This window comes from Dama dama, chromosome 4, assembly GCF_033118175.1.
Source record: "Dama dama isolate Ldn47 chromosome 4, ASM3311817v1, whole genome shotgun sequence".
In the NCBI taxonomy this organism is placed as follows: Eukaryota; Metazoa; Chordata; class Mammalia; order Artiodactyla; family Cervidae; genus Dama; species Dama dama.
In genome coordinates this window covers 63587567-63605203 of record NC_083684.1, presented here as the reverse complement: position 1 = coordinate 63605203, position 17637 = coordinate 63587567, and the positions used below count along the sequence as shown (strand labels likewise).

Here is a 17637-nt window from a genome sequence, read left to right as displayed (position 1 = left end):
AGCCTGACATTGACTCAAGTGTTCAGATGCCTCCTTCAGCAAAACAATGGTGTCACTGAATAGAGCACAGACATGGCCCCCAAATACAGAATGTGACCCCCAGGTCTGGTGTGGCCCTGAAGTGTTTTCAGGGCCTGAGAACAAAGAGCAAATGTGTGAACACAGAAGCGGCCGTGTCTCTTTTCAGTCAGAGAATTCCAACAGTTCATGAATCTGTGAGCCAGGAACTGTGGATGAAGGCCAATATATATTTCCTAAAAGTCTCAATATCACAGGCACTTCACATCCGAGTTTCTTTCGAAATGAGAAACCTATGTAATCAATCACAAAACATAAAATGCTGAAAACCAAAAGATAAGACATGTATTGCAGACTATTTTTCTTTCTTCCCTTTTTTTCACCCATGACCTACGCCTTGTGGGGTCTTAATTCCCAGACCAGGGATTGAAGCTGGGCCAGAGACAGTGAGAGTGCAGAGTCCTAAGCACTGGGCCACCATACCATTTTTCTCAGGAGTCAGGCACCCGTATCACACCTGCATAACACCTGTTCCCCATACCTTTGGCCTGATTCTCTTTGATTGCCTCTTTTTAGGAGAATAGTCATGTATATTAATCAACATGAGTGTTATACTAATAATGTGTTAGTCAGCCGTGTCTGACTCTTTGCGATCCCATGGACGATAGCCTGTAAGAGTCCTCTGTCCATGGGATGCTCCAAGCAAGGATACTGGGGTGCGTTGCCATTCCCTTCTCCAGGGGATCTTCCTGACCCAGGGATTGAAGCCTGGTCTCCTGCACTGAGGGCAGATTCTTTACCATCTGAGCCAGCAGAGAAGACCATTATATAAAGAAATAAGATTAATTATATTATATCTAAGATAGAGTAGAAAGAAGATACAGTATTTCCACTGGCAGGATTGATTGATGGACATTTCTTTTTGTTTCTGTAGTTTAAGAAAGTAAAAAAGGTGTTAATATTTCTATATAAATATAAAAAGCCTTTCCATCAGTCCCATAGCTTGCTCCTGAAAGTGTCTAAAACGTTTACAATCATAGTCAAACTTGCAAAACTTGAATTTTTTCCTGAATGGGCAGTAAGTTCACAGGTTGTTTCCACACATGAGTTAAACCTTCATGTGGCTTTGAAAAGAAGGCCATTCAGAGTGAGGGGTCATGAACTGTGTTTCTGTGTGAGGTCTAGACTTCGGGGTCCCAGCTGAATGGGGCAAAGTTCGTCCTTTTCCACCCCACTTTGCCTGGGCCTGTGTCCGGGTCGGCTGGTCCCACAGATCCTCAGATCCATGAAGACCCTCAGTCCGTGTTCTGAAAACCCCTCTGGGCAAAGAAGCTTTTTTTTTTTCATGCTCAGCTTTCCTTCCTGGGTTCCACCCTCCACCGTGTGTGACTCTTCCAACCCAAGTATAAAGGGTTTTGAGAAACCGTTCTCAGTAACTCCAGCGTTTCTCTGTTGCACGGTCGGTCCCACCCGAGGACCAGCGCTGGACCCCGTTTGTCTTTTCTGGGTGCGGGGGCCGCTGGGCGGTCCCACCGTGGACCCGAGCATCCCTGGATGGGTGGGCATGTCAGAGCCACCTGCGGTGAAGCCTCTCGGCCTCCGGGGGCCTCAGGATCTCCCCCTGCGGCCTGGGGCGTGGGGTGTGGGCTGGGACCTCCTGCCTTCCCAGGGCCGCCCCTCCTCCACGGTCCGGTCCGGGGCGTCCAAGTTCCCCTTCTGTGCCTGCCCACGGCTCTGTCTCCGTCACCCTCTGGCTTCCTGTTGGGGCTTCCTCGTTCCCTCCCCACATTCGGGACGCCTCCCTCCCCAGCAGAGGGACCCGAACCGGCTCTGTGCTGGCGGATGCCGACATGCTGCCCCTGCTGCTGCTGCCCCTGCTCTGGGGGGGTGAGTGGGGGAGGGGTGGGGGAGGGGGCACGGCGGGGGGAGGGGGCACGCGTGGGGAGGGGCTGGAGCTGCCGCTGAGCCTCTGTGTCCCCCAGGGTCCCTGCAGGAGCTTCCAAGTTTCGAGCTCCGAGTGCAGGAATCCGTGACGGTGCAGGCGTGCATGGACGTCGGCGTGGCCTGCTCCTTCTCCTACCCCTGGAGTTCGGCGTATTGGTCTGCTGAGCCCTCCATCTACTGGTTCCGGGAAAGGGACACCCCACACGATGATGCTGTGGCCACAAACGCCCGACATAAGCGAGTGAAACCAGAGACCCAGGGCCGATTCCTCCTCGTCGGGGACCCCAGGGACAAGGACTGCTCCCTGATCATCAAAGAGGCCAGGCTGAGCGACTCAGGAGCCTACTACTTGCGAGTGGAGAGAGGATTTAATGAGAAATATAGTTACCTTGATAAGAAGCTGAATTTGCAGGTGACAGGTATGAGAGGGGGCCCAGGAGAGGACCCTGGCACATGGACACGCCTGCATTAGAACAGGAACAGCGCACAGGAGCCCTCGCTGCTCTGGGTCGTGGGGTTTGAGGGTTCAGAAGAGAGCCAGAACTGGGAATGAGTTGTGACCCTGACCCTCTGGGTCCCCACACCCGTGCGTCCAGGCATCTCTCTCTGTCTCCTCATCTCCCTTCTTCCAGAGAAACCCAACATCCAGTTTCTGGAGCCTCTGGAGTCTGGCCGCCCCACAAAGCTGACCTGCAGCCTCTCGCTAGCCTGTGATGACAGACACCCTCTCCTGTTCTCCTGGATGTGGGATGCCCTTGATGCCATGAACCTAAACACCATCCACTCCCCGGAGCTCACCCTCACCCCTAGGCCCCAGGACCACGACAGCAAACTCACCTGCCGGGTGACACTCCAGGGACTTCAGGTGACCCTGGAGAGAACCATCCAGCTCAACGTCTCCTGTGAGTGTGGAGGGGTGGTGCGGTCCCTGAGGGCGGTGGGGTGTGTGTGTGTGTGTGTGTGTGTGTGTGTGTGTGTGTGCAGAGAGAAGGCCAGCCTACTCTTCTATGGGTCTGAGCCCTGCGAGCTGAGGTGGGGAGGGGCCGTGAAGGACAACCACCCTCCTTCCTGGTTTCCCTCCTGGGGTGCTGGTCAGTTTCCATCTCATTCCTCCCTCTGCAGCAAGCCCATGTCTTTCTGCCCCAGATGCTCCGAGGCACCTCCGCATCAGCCTCTCCTTCAGAAACGTCACAGGTAGGACAGGACCTCTCCTCTCCAGGCCTGGGTCCTGCTCCTGGGACCGCCTCCAAGGGGTGTGGCAGTGGGCTTGAATGTGATCAGATGTGTGAAGAGCAAGGAGAAAATCACCACCCCTCCCCACCTCCCATGCACTAGACCAAACACACATGCAATACACACATAGACTCACACACACAGGCACACAAACATGTAGTACATACACATGAACATACACTGGGACACACACAGAAACGCCCATACACACAGGCACATCCACATCACACATACACACAGATACACAGAGATATACCCACAGCTCAGGCACCCATCATGCACACATACACACAGGAACATACACATCACACATACACACAGATACACAGAGATATACCCACAGCTCAGGCACCCATCATGCACACATACACACAGGAACATACACATGACACATACACACAGATACACAGAGATATACCCACAGCTCAGGCACCCATCATGCACACGTAGACACATGGACATACACATGTGCACTCATGCACACATACACACAGGCACACACACATACACCCCACACATTTACACACTCACACACCCTGTTCAAAGCCCATTTCCCTTCACCATGGTTCTATTCTGTGGTTTTCTTCCACAAAAGCCTCCTTAGTCTCATCTCCTACTGCCTTCACTGAATCAATTTCTCAAGCCTTGAGGCTGTTTTTTTCCCCACCAAACAGCCCAGGCCTGTCCCATTGAGACGCCAAACCTGCCCTGAGGAAGATTTGAGGCCCAGACATGTTGGCTCAGCCTGCTTAGGGTGGGAAGGTCCAGCCCTGGGACCACAGGGAACCCAGCTGGCCGGCTGGGGGAGGAGAGAGTGAGGCCAGGAGATCCTGGGAAGGAGGGAGAGGAGACCTCAGCCTCCCCCAGCTCTCCTGCTGCGCTTTCCCCCAAAGCCCTCAAGATTCTGCAGAACACCTCGTCCGTTCTCATCTCAGAGACCCCAGCTCTGCAGCTGCTGTGTGTCGCTGACAGCAACCCCCCTGCACAGCTGAGCTGGTTCCAGGGGTCCCCAGCCCCGGAGGCTGCCCCCATCTCCAGCACCGGGGTCCTGGCGCTGCCGTATTTAGAAAGTGCAGAGACAGAGTTCACCTGCCGGGCTCAGAACGCGTTGGGCTCCCAAAATACCTCCCTGAACCTCTTCATGGTCTGTGAGTATGGGGGGCCCTGGGGACAGGATGCTGGGGTTCCAGGGAGGGGAGAGGCGCCCCTGATCCCTCCCATCTCTCCCCACAGCCCCCCCGCATCTGCTGGGCCCCTCCTGCTCCCAGGAGGACGAGGGTCTGCGCTGCAGCTGCTCCTCCCGAGCCCGGCCGGCCCCCTCCCTGCGCTGGCGGCTGGGCGAGGGGCTGCTGGAGGGGAACTTCAGCAATGCCTCCTTCGAGGTCAGCTCCGGCTCCGCCGGGCCCTGGACCAACAGCTCCCTGAGACTCCTCGAGGGGCTCAGCTCCAGCCTCAGCCTCAGCTGCGAGGCTCTGAACGTCTACGGGGTCCGGAGCGGGTCTGCCCTGCTGCTGCCAGGTCAGGGGTCTGTTGGGGGGAGAGGCTTAGAGGGGCAGGAGCAGGAGTTATGATCCTAGAAGATGATGCTTTGGGGGAGAGGGGCTGGAGTTGGGACAGAGGGTGCTTGCTAGGACAGGGGGCTCCCTCTCAGGCCTGAAGAGGCTCTCCAGAAAGTTCTGCAAGGAGGCGGGAGGGCAAGAGACTGAATCTTGGGAGCGCGATCATCTCCTGGCCATCTTCCCCCCAGGGAGACCTGCATTCCTGGCTCTTGGGGCTCTCGGAGGCGCTGGTGCAGGGGCCCTGCTGTCCGCGTGCTTGTGTCTCCTTTTGTTTTTCATGTAAGTCTGTGTTCTGGGGACATATAGGGAGGGGTGTGGTAGGGAGTGTGGAAAGCGGTCCCTTAATCCCAGAAATGCGGAGAAGCGCAGACTGGATTCAGAGAGGGGTTACAGCCTTAGCGAGATGTAATTCCCATGCATTAAAGTGTACAGTTCATTGGTTTTTAGTCTATTCAGAGCTGCATGTCTATGACAATGATTTTGACAGAATTTTTGCATTAGCCCCAAATGAAAGAGAAACCAAAAGGAAATCCACACCCCTGGTTATCCTCTTCATTCCACCCTCTGCCCTGGGCTGTTTCCCGTCTCTCTAGAGTTGTCTGGTTTGGACATTTCGAGTAAGCGCAATCATAAAATGTGTGGTCCCATGTGACTGACTTCTCTCACTTTGCGTGATGTTTTCAAGGTTCATGCATGGCAGTCCTTCACTCCTTTTTTTAAAAAAAAATATTTCATTAATTTTTGGCTGTGCTGGGTCTTAGTTGCGGTACACAGACTTCTCACTGCCCTGGCTTCTCTTATTGCAGAGCGCAGGCTCTAAGGTGTGCGGGCTTCCAGAACTGCAGCTCGAGGGCTCTAGAGCGCAGGCTCAGTAGCTGTGGCCCACCGGCTTAGTTGCTCAGAGCCACGTGGAATCTTCCCAGACCAGGGATCGAACCTGTGTCCTTTGCATTGGCAGGGGGATTCTCATTCCCTGCTCCACCAGGGTAGTCTCCGTCATTCTTTTTTATTTCCAAACAATGTTCCCTTGGATGAGTGGAGCACATGCTACTCATCCATTCATCCATTGATGGACATTTGGATTGTTTCCACGTCTTGGCCACCATGTGTCAATAATAATGACATTCATGGACAAGTTTGTAAGTCGAGTCTCTAGTGATGGAAATTCAGTCTTGGCCACAGTCCTGGTCATCCAAGAAGATGAAGCGCTTACTTCTGCGTCAGGAAGGCCTCTGAGGGTGTTTCAGGGTCTGGGTGCCCAAGCCGTCGTATTGTGGGCGGTGGGGGGCAGCTTGCCCACCTTTGTCTGAGCTGCCCTGACTGCAGTGCACCGGTTTCTTCTCTTAGAGTGAAAGCCCGCAGAAAGCAGGCAGCCACGAGACCAGAGGGTGTGGATGATGAAGACCCGGTCATGGGTACCGTCGCCTGGGTGAGTGATGCGGGCGTCTTCTCCAGCCATGGGGGCCCCAGGCATGTCCATTTGGCAGATTCAGGCTAAGTCTGTCAGTAGTTCCTGCTCCTGCCTGTTCCCCCAGGCAGACACCTGGGAGCTGGCTTCCCTTCTGTTCTTCCGCTTCATCTCCCAGGCCCAGTGGTCCTCTGCTGACCACTGAGCCTATTCACTTCTTTACTGGATACAGGCTGCTAGAACTATCTCCCCCCAAACCAGTACTTTCCAGCCATTCTGGAGTCTCAAAGCTGTTGCTTGCTTCCACCACTTAGAGAATCAAGTCATAATTGTTGGTCTGATATATGATGTCCTTCCTGGGGTCTCCCTCCCCTGACGGCTGCTCCAGCCACTGGTCCTGCCCTAGGGTCCAGCTACACTGGCCTTCTTCCTGTGTCCAGAGAGATCTATTCCTTTGTGACTTGGAGCCTTTGAATTATACAGTTCCTTCTACCTGAACTAGGCTTCCCTGGTAGCTCAGATGGTAAAGAATCCACCTGCAATGCAGGAGACCTGGGTTCGATCCCTGGGTTGGGAAGATCTCCTGGAGAAGAGAACGGCTACCCACTCCAGTATTCTGGCCCTGGAGAATCCCATGGACTGTACAGTCCATGGGGCTGCAAAGAGTCGGACACGACTGAGCGACTTTCCCTTCACTACCTGAGCTGCCCTCCCTTTCCCAGTTCAACCATCCACCTCGCCGCCTCCTTCCAGCTGCAAGGTCAACATCTCTTACTCTGGGAACCTTTATCTTCTCCCTTCCTGTCAGGGTCCATCCCTTCCTTCTCTCCACCCACTGAGTCCTGTGTCCATCCCCGACACAACATCACACAACATCACTGCGTCTCCACCTTCTCATCGTATTTGTAAAGTCCTTGAGAACGAGGGCTGTAATTTTCTCTCACTCCCATCCCTGTCCAGCAAGACCCCTGTTCCCTTTTTTAAAACTGGGCTTGTGTTGCTCTAAATGGATTTATCCAAAATGCTTTGTTCATCACTGAGCTAGTATCAATGGAACAAGCAGTATTCACTTTTACTTACTCATCATTACACATGATATGATAAACACGTATAAACCTGCCATCCAACCTGAGACTTAAAACACTGACGATAACTTTCATCTACCCTTCTACTCTGACCCGCCCCCAGTAACCACTGCTCTGAACCTTTTGTTGCTGGTGTTACCACTTATATGTTTACCCAAAATATACACTCTTTAGTTTAATTGCTTCTGAACCTACAAAGGGTGCCACGTGCCAGGTACTCTTCTTGGACTTGCTTTGTAGATGCAGTCTTACATAGCAAAGATTCATTCATGTTTTTGCACAAAGTTGCAGTTCCCCATTGTATAATGATGCGTTTTATGATTATGTCTATTATCCAAGCTCCTAATGATGGACACTGGAGTTGTTTCCTGGTGTTGCAATTATGAACACTCTTTATTCATATCTCTTTGTATTCACATGTGAGAGTTTTCCTTTAGTGTTACTTAGGAATTTAATTACTAGGTCATAGGGTCTCTAAAGTTCCTTTTTAGAAGATCATGACAAATATTTTCCAAAGCAACTGTGTTCACTCATACTGTCATCTATGCCTATCAGATTCTCTTAATCTACAATCTCTGCAACACTTGGTTTTCTCAATTTTTTTTTCCGGTCATCTCACATTCTCACCATGGTGTTGATTTGCATTTCCTTAGTTACCAATGAAGATGAAAATCTCTCTACAGCTTCAGTGGCATATGAACATCTTTTCTATAAAATGCCTGGGCCCATTTTCCTACTGAATGTTTGACTTTTTCTTATTAAATTTGTTTGAGAGCTTTAAACATTTTTATGCTTTTAAAAGATTATGTACATTGTAAATATCTTCTCCCAGTGAGTATCTTGTACTTTACCTTTTTAAAGGTGACGTTTGATGATGATAAGTTCTTAATTGTAATAAGAACTTTGGGGTTTAAGAAATTGTTTCCCATCTTAAGATGTAGAAAGATATTCAAGCATAGTTTCTACTAAAAGTTTTCTGTTTTCCTTTTGACATTTAAAGACTTCATCTACAGGAAGTTGATTTTTCTGTGTGGTGTACAGTGTTGACCTATATATGTTCCTTCTTTTTTTGCAAAATAGTCCTTCACTTCCTCCCCTGTGGATCAGCCGTTCATCAAAATTCCACATGTGGGTGGTCCTCTTTCTGTGACCTCTTCTATTCCAATGATCAATTTTGTTGTCCTTGAGTCAGAACTGTGTCTACATTCAACAGAGTCTATAGGCTCAAAAATAAGTCCTGGTATCTGATAGAGCAAGGCCTTCTCCTGAACCTTCTTTCAAAGTTGTCTTGACTATTCTTGGACCTCTGCCGTTCTATTTAAATGTTAAAATCAGTATGTCAAGTTCCCCAAAATACTCCTGTTGGAATTTTGATTGGAATTGCATTGAACCTATAGGTCAATCCAGGAAGAGTGTATTTGTTTGTGAATTCAAGTCTTCTAATCCAAGAGGACAGATTATCTCTATTCATTTAAGTCTTTTTAAAAAATGTTTCCAAGAAAGATGGAGAATTCCTTCACACAGATCTTGGTCATCTTTTGCTATTTTTTTTCTTCCTAAATACTAGTTATTGTTACTACTATATATGCATTTTCTGATTGCTCATTGCTGTATGCAGAATGAGAAAAAATTTTTTAAGTGTGAGGGTTTATTTTACAATTTAAAAAAATCTCAAATTGGTCTTGAGTGTCACTTAGAATCTTGTTGCTTGGGTAGCTGGAAAATTCTTATATCTTACTTGTAACCCTGCTGAATCATCCTTTTTCAGAGATAAAGTTACCATCTGAAAAATTTGTGATATTCTTGCTTTTAACTGTCATGGCTTATATAGACAGTCTTCATCAGGGTAAGGAAGTTCTTTTCTATCACTAAATAACTTTAAGTTTATATCACACATCTCAGTTGAACTTTTCAGATACATCTACTGATATGATTTTCCCCATAATCTGTTACCAGTGGTGAGCAAAACAGTTCAACATTTTCTATTTTGAAACTAGCATTCCTGAGAAAAGATGAAATTGTTCACAGTGAGTATTTTTTTTTTCCTTTTCTAAAACTCTAGTAGATTCAGTTTGCTAATGTTCTGTTGAGCACTTTTGCGTCTGTATGCAAGAGTAAAGTGGACTTCTGTCTTCCTTTCTCCTCTTGTTGTTTCTTTGTTTGGGTACCAAGATAATATTGAGGAATTGTAGAATCTTCCCATTTTTTCTATTAATATTATCTGAAAGGGAGTGTATAAAATTGAAATGATTTGTTTCTTGAATGATTAGTAAGCATCACTTGTATAACCCGCCTGGGTCTGCCCTTGTCTTTATATGTGGTTTTTCTAACTCAGTCATTTTGTGTGTCCGTTAGTGAGATAACAGTTTGTTCATTTCATTTAAGTTTTATAATTTGTTGACAAAAGGTTATGAGTAGTATTCTCTTAATTGCATTCTGTTTAATTAGGATTAATTCCCCTTTGGGAGTTTCCCTGGTGACTCAGGTGGTAAAGAATCTGCCTGCGATGCGGGAGAGACGGGTTTGATCCCTAGGTCGGGGAGATCCCCTGGAGAAGGAAATGGCACCCCACTCCAGTATCCTTGCCTGGGAAATCCCATGTGACAGAGGAGCCTGGTATGGCTATACTCCATTGTACGCTGGCAAAAGAGTTTGTCAGATGGGACTTAGCAACTAAGCAACAACAACTTAGCTTATTAATATATTGCACCCTTCTTTCACTATAAAAATGTTTATGGATAAAGTTCTCTCAAAACACCACTTTAATTTCACCTCACACATTTTGAAATGTGTTCTTTTAGTACCATTCAGTTCTAAACATTGCTAAAACCCTATTGTGATTTCTTTTGGAATCTTAAATTATTGGGGATTTTAAAAAATTCAAATGTAGGGGACTTCCCTGGTGGTCCAATGGCTAAGACTCTGAGCTCCCAATGAAGGGGGCCCAGGTTTGATCCTTGGTCAGGGAATTAGATCCCACATGCTGCAGCTAGGACCCAGTGCAGCCAAATAAATAAATTCTAAAAAATTTTAATACAAAAAAAATCCAAATGTATGGGAATTTTAAAACATCTTTCCATCCTTAAATTCTAACTAAATTGAGTTTTGTCAGAGTACATTGTTTTGATGACACCTACTTTTTAACTTTGTTGAGGCTTTATCTGTGACCTGGTTATGTGAAGAATTTCTGTAAATAGTTCCTATATGCTTAAGAAAAATATATATTTTCTATTTCATAAATTCCAACGAAGATCAATAGGCCAGTGTGTGTTCACTGTATTGTTCAAATCCAAATCTTTACTAATAGGTCTTCCTGAACTATCATTATTCGAACTCTTATGATAGTTTACTTGTCAATTTTCTCCTGGAGTTCTATCAAATTTATTTCTTACAGATGATGTGCTTTTAAATTAAAAGTGTAGCGTTTAGAAGTAGCATATCTTCTCACATTTAACCACACCTGTGGTTGTCTCTGTCCCTAGTGATACATTTTGTTTCAAATCTGTTTGGGTAGATCTTAAGATAGACACACCACTTTCTCCTTGGTTAGTTAGATATCTGATATTTTTCCATCCTTTCCTCTCCCCACCCGCCTCTAACATTTTTTTTTTTTAATGCTTTAGCAATGATTCTTTTGAATAGTGTATGACTAGGTTTGTTTTTTCTTTATTTTATTTATTATTTTGGCTGTGCTGGGCCTTCACTCTGCACAAGCTTTCCTCTAGCTGTGGCCAGCAAGGGCTCCTCTTTCGTTATGGTGCACAGGCTTCTTATTGCGATGGGTTCTCTTGTTGTGAATCTCGGCCTCTAGAGCACAGGCTCAGTAATTCTGGCACATGGATTTATTTGCCACGAGGCATGTGGGATCTGCCTGGACTCAGGGATCGAACCCGTGTCTCCTACATTGGCAGGCAGATTCTTTACCCCTGAGCCACCAGGAAAGCCCTATAACAAGGTATTTGAAAATCCAATTTGACATCCTCGGTCGAGTTCACGCTATTTGTTATTTATTGTGGTTCTTGATATAAGTGGATTTCTTTGTGCTATTTTAACTTCTCCTTTTGCTTGGTTCCATTTTTTTTTTTCAACATTTCATTTTCTCGTCTCTTATTAAAAAAAAAATGTAACTTCTCTGTCTTACACCTAACAAAAGGAACTCGAGTGCTTTTATATCTTTTGGTGTCCCCTCCATTAACCTTCTACGGCCATGCTGGTTCTTTCTCTAGATCTCCAGTTTTCATTCTGTGTGATTATGAACACACTCACCATTTTTCTATTCTCTGCTCATTAAAAAAAAAAATACACAGCTACACATTTTACTGAGGTAATCTGATCACGTTGGTATCTTATATTCATCATGTGTGGTTTCTCAGTTTTCTTACTTTTATTTGCATTCTTTGTATTTGAGTTCTATCTCCTAACATGTTTGTAGCTTGGGGTTTCCTGTATTGAGGCTTGCGTCTGAAATATTTTTATGCCCCCACAGTTGAATTTCATTTGGTAGGCTCTCAATCCCAGGATCAAGGTGGTTTTCTTTTGATACTCTGAACACTTGATTCACTGTTTCCTGTACCCGATATCCTGTAAGAAGTCTCGGGTCTCACACATTGGCAGGTAACCCACTCATTCTCCTTGCAAACATTTGCATGTTTCTCCTTGGTTTTGACAGTCTTAAGATGAACTGTACATTCTTTGGTTGTGGGCTTTTCCTTGTCTTTTTTCTTGTGTTTGCGGGGTACTTTGTGCTGACATGGTTCAGTTCTTCTGTGATTCTGACAATTTTATCTCCACTATTTTTGTCCAAATATCTCTTCCTCTTTGGGTTTCATTTTTATCTCATTTGGGGACTAATGGGGCTTCCCCGGTGGTTCAGTGGTTAAGACTCCATGCTCCCAGTGTAGAGGCACAGGTTTGATCTCTGGCCGGGGAACTAAGATCCCACACGTCGGTGGTGTGGCCCCCCCCCAAGAGCATGTCATCTGGGGACTATTACAATCTGAATGTTGAGATTTTCTACTTCCTTCGTCATTCATAACTTTTATTTTTGTGTGTTCTGTTCTTCATCTTCCCCTGCTTCCTTCTGTGGGAGACTTCAAATGTTCTTCTAGCTCCCTGATGTACTTCAGTTGTATTCATTCTATTCTTCATCCCATCATTGGATTCTTCCTATTTTTATATCTCAGACATCATATTTCCACGTTTTATGGAACTGCACACAGATTTCCTTTTTATGTAACTTACATGATTACATAACTTCTTGTTCTACATTTTATGTACATAATTACTGATGTGTATAATGTTCTTTTCTTCCTCCCAGTCTTACTGAGATATATTGGACGTATAGCATTGTATAAGTTTAAGGTGTACAGAATAATGATTTGATTTACATACATCATGAAATGACTAGCCCAGTAAGTTTAGTGAACATCCATCATCTCATACAGATAAAAAATTAAAGAAATAGAAAAAAATATTTTCCTTGCAATGAGAACAGTTAGGATTTACTCTGAATAACTTTCATATATAACATACAGCAGAGTTAATTCCAATGATTATGTTCTACACTACCTCTCTAGTACTTATTTTTCTTATAACTGGCAGTTTGTACCTTTTGACCACCTTCATTCAGTTTCTCCAGCCCCACCTTCTGCCTCTGGTAACCACAAATCTGATCTCTTTTTCTCTGGGTTTGCTTGTTTCTTCGTTTTTGAAGTATAAGTGATTGGATATTTCTGTTTCAAAATGATCACCATGCTGTCTAGTTACAATAGGTCACCATTTGGAAATACTACATCGTTACTGAGTGATGGACATAATTTCTTTCCCTGTTGCTTTTTTTTTATTTGGAGGATAATTGCTTTACAATGTTGTGTCGGTGTCTGCCATTTAACAATGTAAATCAGCCACAAGTGTACATGTGTCCTCTCCCTCTTGAAGCTCCCGGCCACCCCACCCCCATCCCATCCCACCCCTCTAGGTGGTCTCAGGGCACCAGGTTGAGCTCCCTGTGTTATACAACAGCTTCCCATTTGCTATCTAGCTTACATATGATAATACATAGAGAGAACAGACTCGTGGGCACTGCTGGTGAAGGAGAGGATGGGAGGAATTGAGAAAGCAGCGTAATTTCTTATTCTCACGTTCACGATGTAACGTCAGCACTTACTCCTCTTAGTGCATTTATCATGCTTAGTTTAAAGCTCTTGATCAGAGTGTTCTAATACTTGTTCTTTGAAGGTCCATGATGTTCCCAGCCTCCTTTGCTTGGTTTTTCTTCCAGGGCATTTACACTTTGCAGGTGCTCGGTCCTCTGACCTGGGAGGGGCATCTTCCCCTGGGATGTTAGCTTTCTGGTCTGGACCATTGATTGGGTGAAGGTGAAGGGCAGACGCTGGCCTGTGTTGGCTCAAAGGAGTGACGGGGACCAGTTGCAGCGTGGAGTGCCTGGAGCACCAAAACCACTGTCTATCAGTCCCACTTCCTGTCCCCCCACCCCCGTAAAAGCAGTGTAAGTCACCCCTTTGCCTTCAACTTCAAGGAGAAGGAGCTTTGGGTTTTGATCCAAAACCTCTGTGGATTTTGATCCACCAGACTCTGGAGTTTGGAAAGAAGAAAGGGAGGACAAGAGTCCCAAAGGCCAGTGAGGCTCCGCGGCGGCTCTCCTTGTCTTCACCCCAGGGAGCCCTCGGTGCTCATCCAGCTCTCACCTCTGCTCACGTGCACATCACCGTCTGGTCCACGCTCTCTGAATTCTGCAGGCAATGATTGTCCCAAGGCAAGGGTGGAGGAGAGAAGGGAGCAGAATTCAAGCACATCTGAGGGAACCTGTTCTTCCTCTCATCAACAAGCCAGCTTCCCTAGCCCTGGGATGTCACCTCCCAGGCCCCATGTGTTCAAATTAGCTTTTACTTCCCCCCAGGAACCTCAGAGTGATCAACTGATTAATGAATCCATTGACAGTTGATTTATAAAATTTTGTCATCCCATAGTTCCATCTATAGTTTTTGATTGTTGGATCTTGGTGAGCAGAGCCAGTGGTACGTGTGAATTCACTATCTCGACAGGAACCCTACTAGAGCTTTGTTTTCCCCATTACGTTGTTGTTGTCGCTGCTCAGCTGCGAAGTTGTGTCAGACTCTTTGCAGCCGCATTAACTGCAGCACGCCATGGACTCTCCTCCATTGTCTCCCGGAGTTTGCTCAAATTCATGTCCATTGAGTCAGTGGTGTTATCTCACTGTCTCATCCTCTCCCCCGACTTCTCCTTTTGGCTTCAATCTTTCACAGCATCAGGGTTTTTTTCCTGATAACTCAGCTCTCTCAACCTTTCTGTAACTTTGATACTGTAGGCAGAACAGTGAAGCAATAAGCTGCATGGTCCCTGGAGTTCATCCTCCTGTGTCCAAGTTCTGGATTCAAGCACCTCCAAGCTGTGTGACCTTGGACAAGTTAGTTAACCTCTCTGCTTCTGCATTTTCTCTTCTGGAAATGAGACCGTTGCTGTGCTGGTACCTGTTTCATTAGGTTGCTACAAGAAGTGCTTAGAAATATGCCTAGGTCATGGGAAATTGCTTACCACTCTTACCTAATGTTACTATTCCCCTCTCTAATGAGGAACTGGGCACGCAGGCAGGTATTTGGGGCAGTTTCACTTCCCCATATGTCCTCATTTGAAAGAACAGCACTTAGTGGCACCTAGCTCATAACCAGCACTCAGAAGGGTGCTGGATGAAGGAATGAACATAGTGCTCTCTCCTCGTCTTATGCACGCTCAGCCACCTAGTTGTGTCTGATTCTTTGCAACCCCATGGACTGCAGCCCACCAGGCTCTTCTGCCCATGGGATTTCCCAGGCCAGAATACTGGAGCGGGTTGCCATTTCCTACTGCAGGGGATCTCCCTAACCAGGGATGGAATCTGCGTCTCTTGCACTGGCAGGCGGATTCTTTACTTACTAGCATGACCTGGGAAGCCCATGTTATCTTCTGAGGATCAACTCAATCCCCTTTTGATATATGGTAAGGCTATTAACAGACATATGTTCTTATTTCTCCCTCTTTGACTACAGAAGGGCCAAGACACCTAGCTGTTTTGTCATTTCATCTTGCTCATGCCTAATATGGACAGTTCTGTCTAGATATGCTATTTTTTTTCTGAGGTCGTGAAACCATTTTTTCCTAACCTGGAATTCTTTTTTGTTTTCTTTATAAGCTACTGTTTGAAGGCTAATGTTGCTGTCAGCACACTTGTCTATAGCATGATGGTGTAGGTGTGTGTGGACAGACTCAGAGAAAAGAGAATGGCACACCAGTGTCTGGGTACCCTCTCTTCTGGGAGACTTGGGTCCTGCTTTATTTTCATTTTTGTTTTATGGAACCCAGGTCCAAGATCCAGAATTGCTGTCTCTTCTGGTTTCTGCACAAGCTAGTTCATAAGTCACACTGGAGTTAGAAATTAGCTGTGTTTACTTGTCTCTAATCCAGCCCTCCTCGCCGACTGCAAGCTGCCTGAGGTCAGGGTCTATGTCTGTTTTCTCACACTGCTCCTCTGGCCTCTCACCCAGGACTTGGTACAGGGTACAATGTCAAGAAAACGGCAGGCCTGGGTTTGAATCCTGGCTCTGCCATCCACTCCACGAGTGACCTTGGGCAAGTTACTTCACCTCTCCCCCACCTCAATTTTCCTACCTGTAAAATGGGAATAATAAGAATATCACTCCATGGACTCTGTGGGAGAAGGCGAGGGTGGGATGTTTCGAGAGATCAGCATCGAAAGATGTATATTATCTAGGGTGAAACAGATCACCAGCCCAGGTTGGATGCGTGAGACAAGTGCTCAGGCCTGGTGCACTGGGAAAACCCAGAAGGATCGGATAGAGAGGGAGGTGGGAGGGGGGATGGGGATAGGGAATACATGCAAATCCATGGCTGATTCATGTCAATGTATGACAGAAACCACTACAATATTGTAAAGTAATTAGCCTCCAACTAATAAAAATAAATGGGAAAAAAAAAAGAATATCACTCTTACTGGGTTTCTGTGAAGGTTAAATAGGATTCATAAGCCTGCAATATGGCCCAGTCAATCTTGACAAAATTGTAAATGAATGAGTATTGGAGTTCACAGGAAGCATGTGAGGAATAAGAAGATGAATGAATAAACGTCCCGTCTGCTGAACTGTCCTTAGGGGATCATGCCTGCTTACTCCTTCTCTGACTCCTTTTTCTCCCTTTTACTCAGGGTTCCAGGCAAAAGCCTTGCCCAGACAGCCCCACCGACCAGACGGTGCTGTCCCCTGCAGAGGACGCCCCACCCCCAGGGGAACAGGAGGAGCTCCATTATGCCTCCCTCAGCTTTCATGAGATGACATCTCGGGAGCCTCAGGACCAAGAGGCCACCAGCACCGAGTACTCTGAGATCAAAACAAGCTAATGAGGGCTCATCCAGACCTCGGTCCCAGCTGGGGGAACCACAGCGCCTGTGGGGACAAGGAGAGGTCAGGGACTAGCTGACGAAGCCTTGGTGGCAATATCTAACCACTGTATGAGCGTCCCCAGGTAGAGCAGAAAGAAGACAGGTGATGGGATTAGAGAAACTTGGGCTCACAGGCAGGTTCCAGCATTTCCTGAGGCATCGTCATCAAGCGACTCGGTCCACCTCTCTGTCTCGGGTTTTCTGTTCTGTAAGTCAGAGATCATGTGTCTTACCTCCCAGTTGTGAACATTAAAGAAAGATCATATAAAAAGAATAAAGGGGAAAAAACTCAAAGGAAAAAAAGGAAGAACATATTAAAAGCAACGAACAGAGGTCCCATCACATGGTGTGTTCGTAGTGTCTGCTGCTTCCTCTTCCTGAACAGAAAGGTCCTCCCATCAAGTTCTTCTGAGGGTGACTAGTGTTGATGCGAAACAAGTAGACAGCCAGCTATTTCTCAGCAAAGGTGGGTTTAATTTGGCATTAGCCCAGAATTGCAGCTTGGGGTCTGCAACAATGCAAGTTCCAATTCAAGGAGGGAAGGAGACCACTTTTATAAAGGGGCAGAGGAAGTGGAGGGCTAGAGGAAACACTGAGCCCATGGCTTTTCATTGGCTGAGTCCTTGCCAGGAAGGAAGGAGTCTTCCTTCTTCCTGTTGGGCTCTGGCATCATCACAGCTAGTGAGAGCTTCCCCTTCTGGACCCTGAGGCTTCCGTTTATTCATTTTTTACACCAGGAACAGAGGACAGAGTGGCAACTTATTGATGTCATTCTCCACCCCAGAACTCTTTGGAGTCTCCCCAGGGAAAGACTAACCCCTCAGCCTGGCATTCAGTTCATAATACAGCACTTATAATCTCTCTGGGGTTATCTCCTTGCCTCATGTTTATCTGTCAATTCTTCCAGCATATTTCCTC

The 17637-nt window shown here is 46.6% G+C and overlaps 1 protein-coding gene across 2 annotated transcripts; it reads left to right on the top strand.

Annotated features, from left to right (window-relative positions):
- The first annotated feature begins 1785 nt into the window (after positions 1–1785).
- Positions 1786–17061, top strand: SIGLEC5 (sialic acid binding Ig like lectin 5). 2 transcript variants are annotated; one of them, XM_061140041.1, is made up of 9 exons: positions 1786–1905; positions 2001–2381; positions 2595–2864; positions 3109–3156; positions 4089–4343; positions 4429–4713; positions 4943–5033; positions 6102–6183; positions 16486–17061. In XM_061140041.1, the coding sequence occupies exons 1-9, from the start codon at positions 1869–1871 to the stop codon at positions 16675–16677; spliced, it is 1641 nt and encodes a 546-aa protein (XP_060996024.1). In that variant the 5' UTR covers positions 1786–1868; the 3' UTR covers positions 16678–17061. The 2 variants fall into 2 exon arrangements, with proteins under 2 accessions (XP_060996024.1, XP_060996023.1); XM_061140040.1 differs by having other exon boundaries at positions 3085–3156.
- The last annotated feature ends 576 nt before the right edge of the window (positions 17062–17637 follow it).

What these genes read in the sequence shown, in the direction of transcription:
- SIGLEC5 (XM_061140040.1), top strand. Translation starts at nt 1,869, where the DNA reads ATGCTGCCCCTGCTGCTGCTGCCCCTGCTCTGGGGGG. An exon ending in GCTGCCCCTGCTCTGGGGGG is followed by an intron (nt 1,906 to 2,000) that starts GTGAGTGGGGGA and finishes TGTGTCCCCCAG; the next exon opens with GGTCCCTGCAGGAGCTTCCA. An exon ending in TGTCTCCTTTTGTTTTTCAT is followed by an intron (nt 5,034 to 6,101) that starts GTAAGTCTGTGT and finishes TTCTTCTCTTAG; the next exon opens with AGTGAAAGCCCGCAGAAAGC.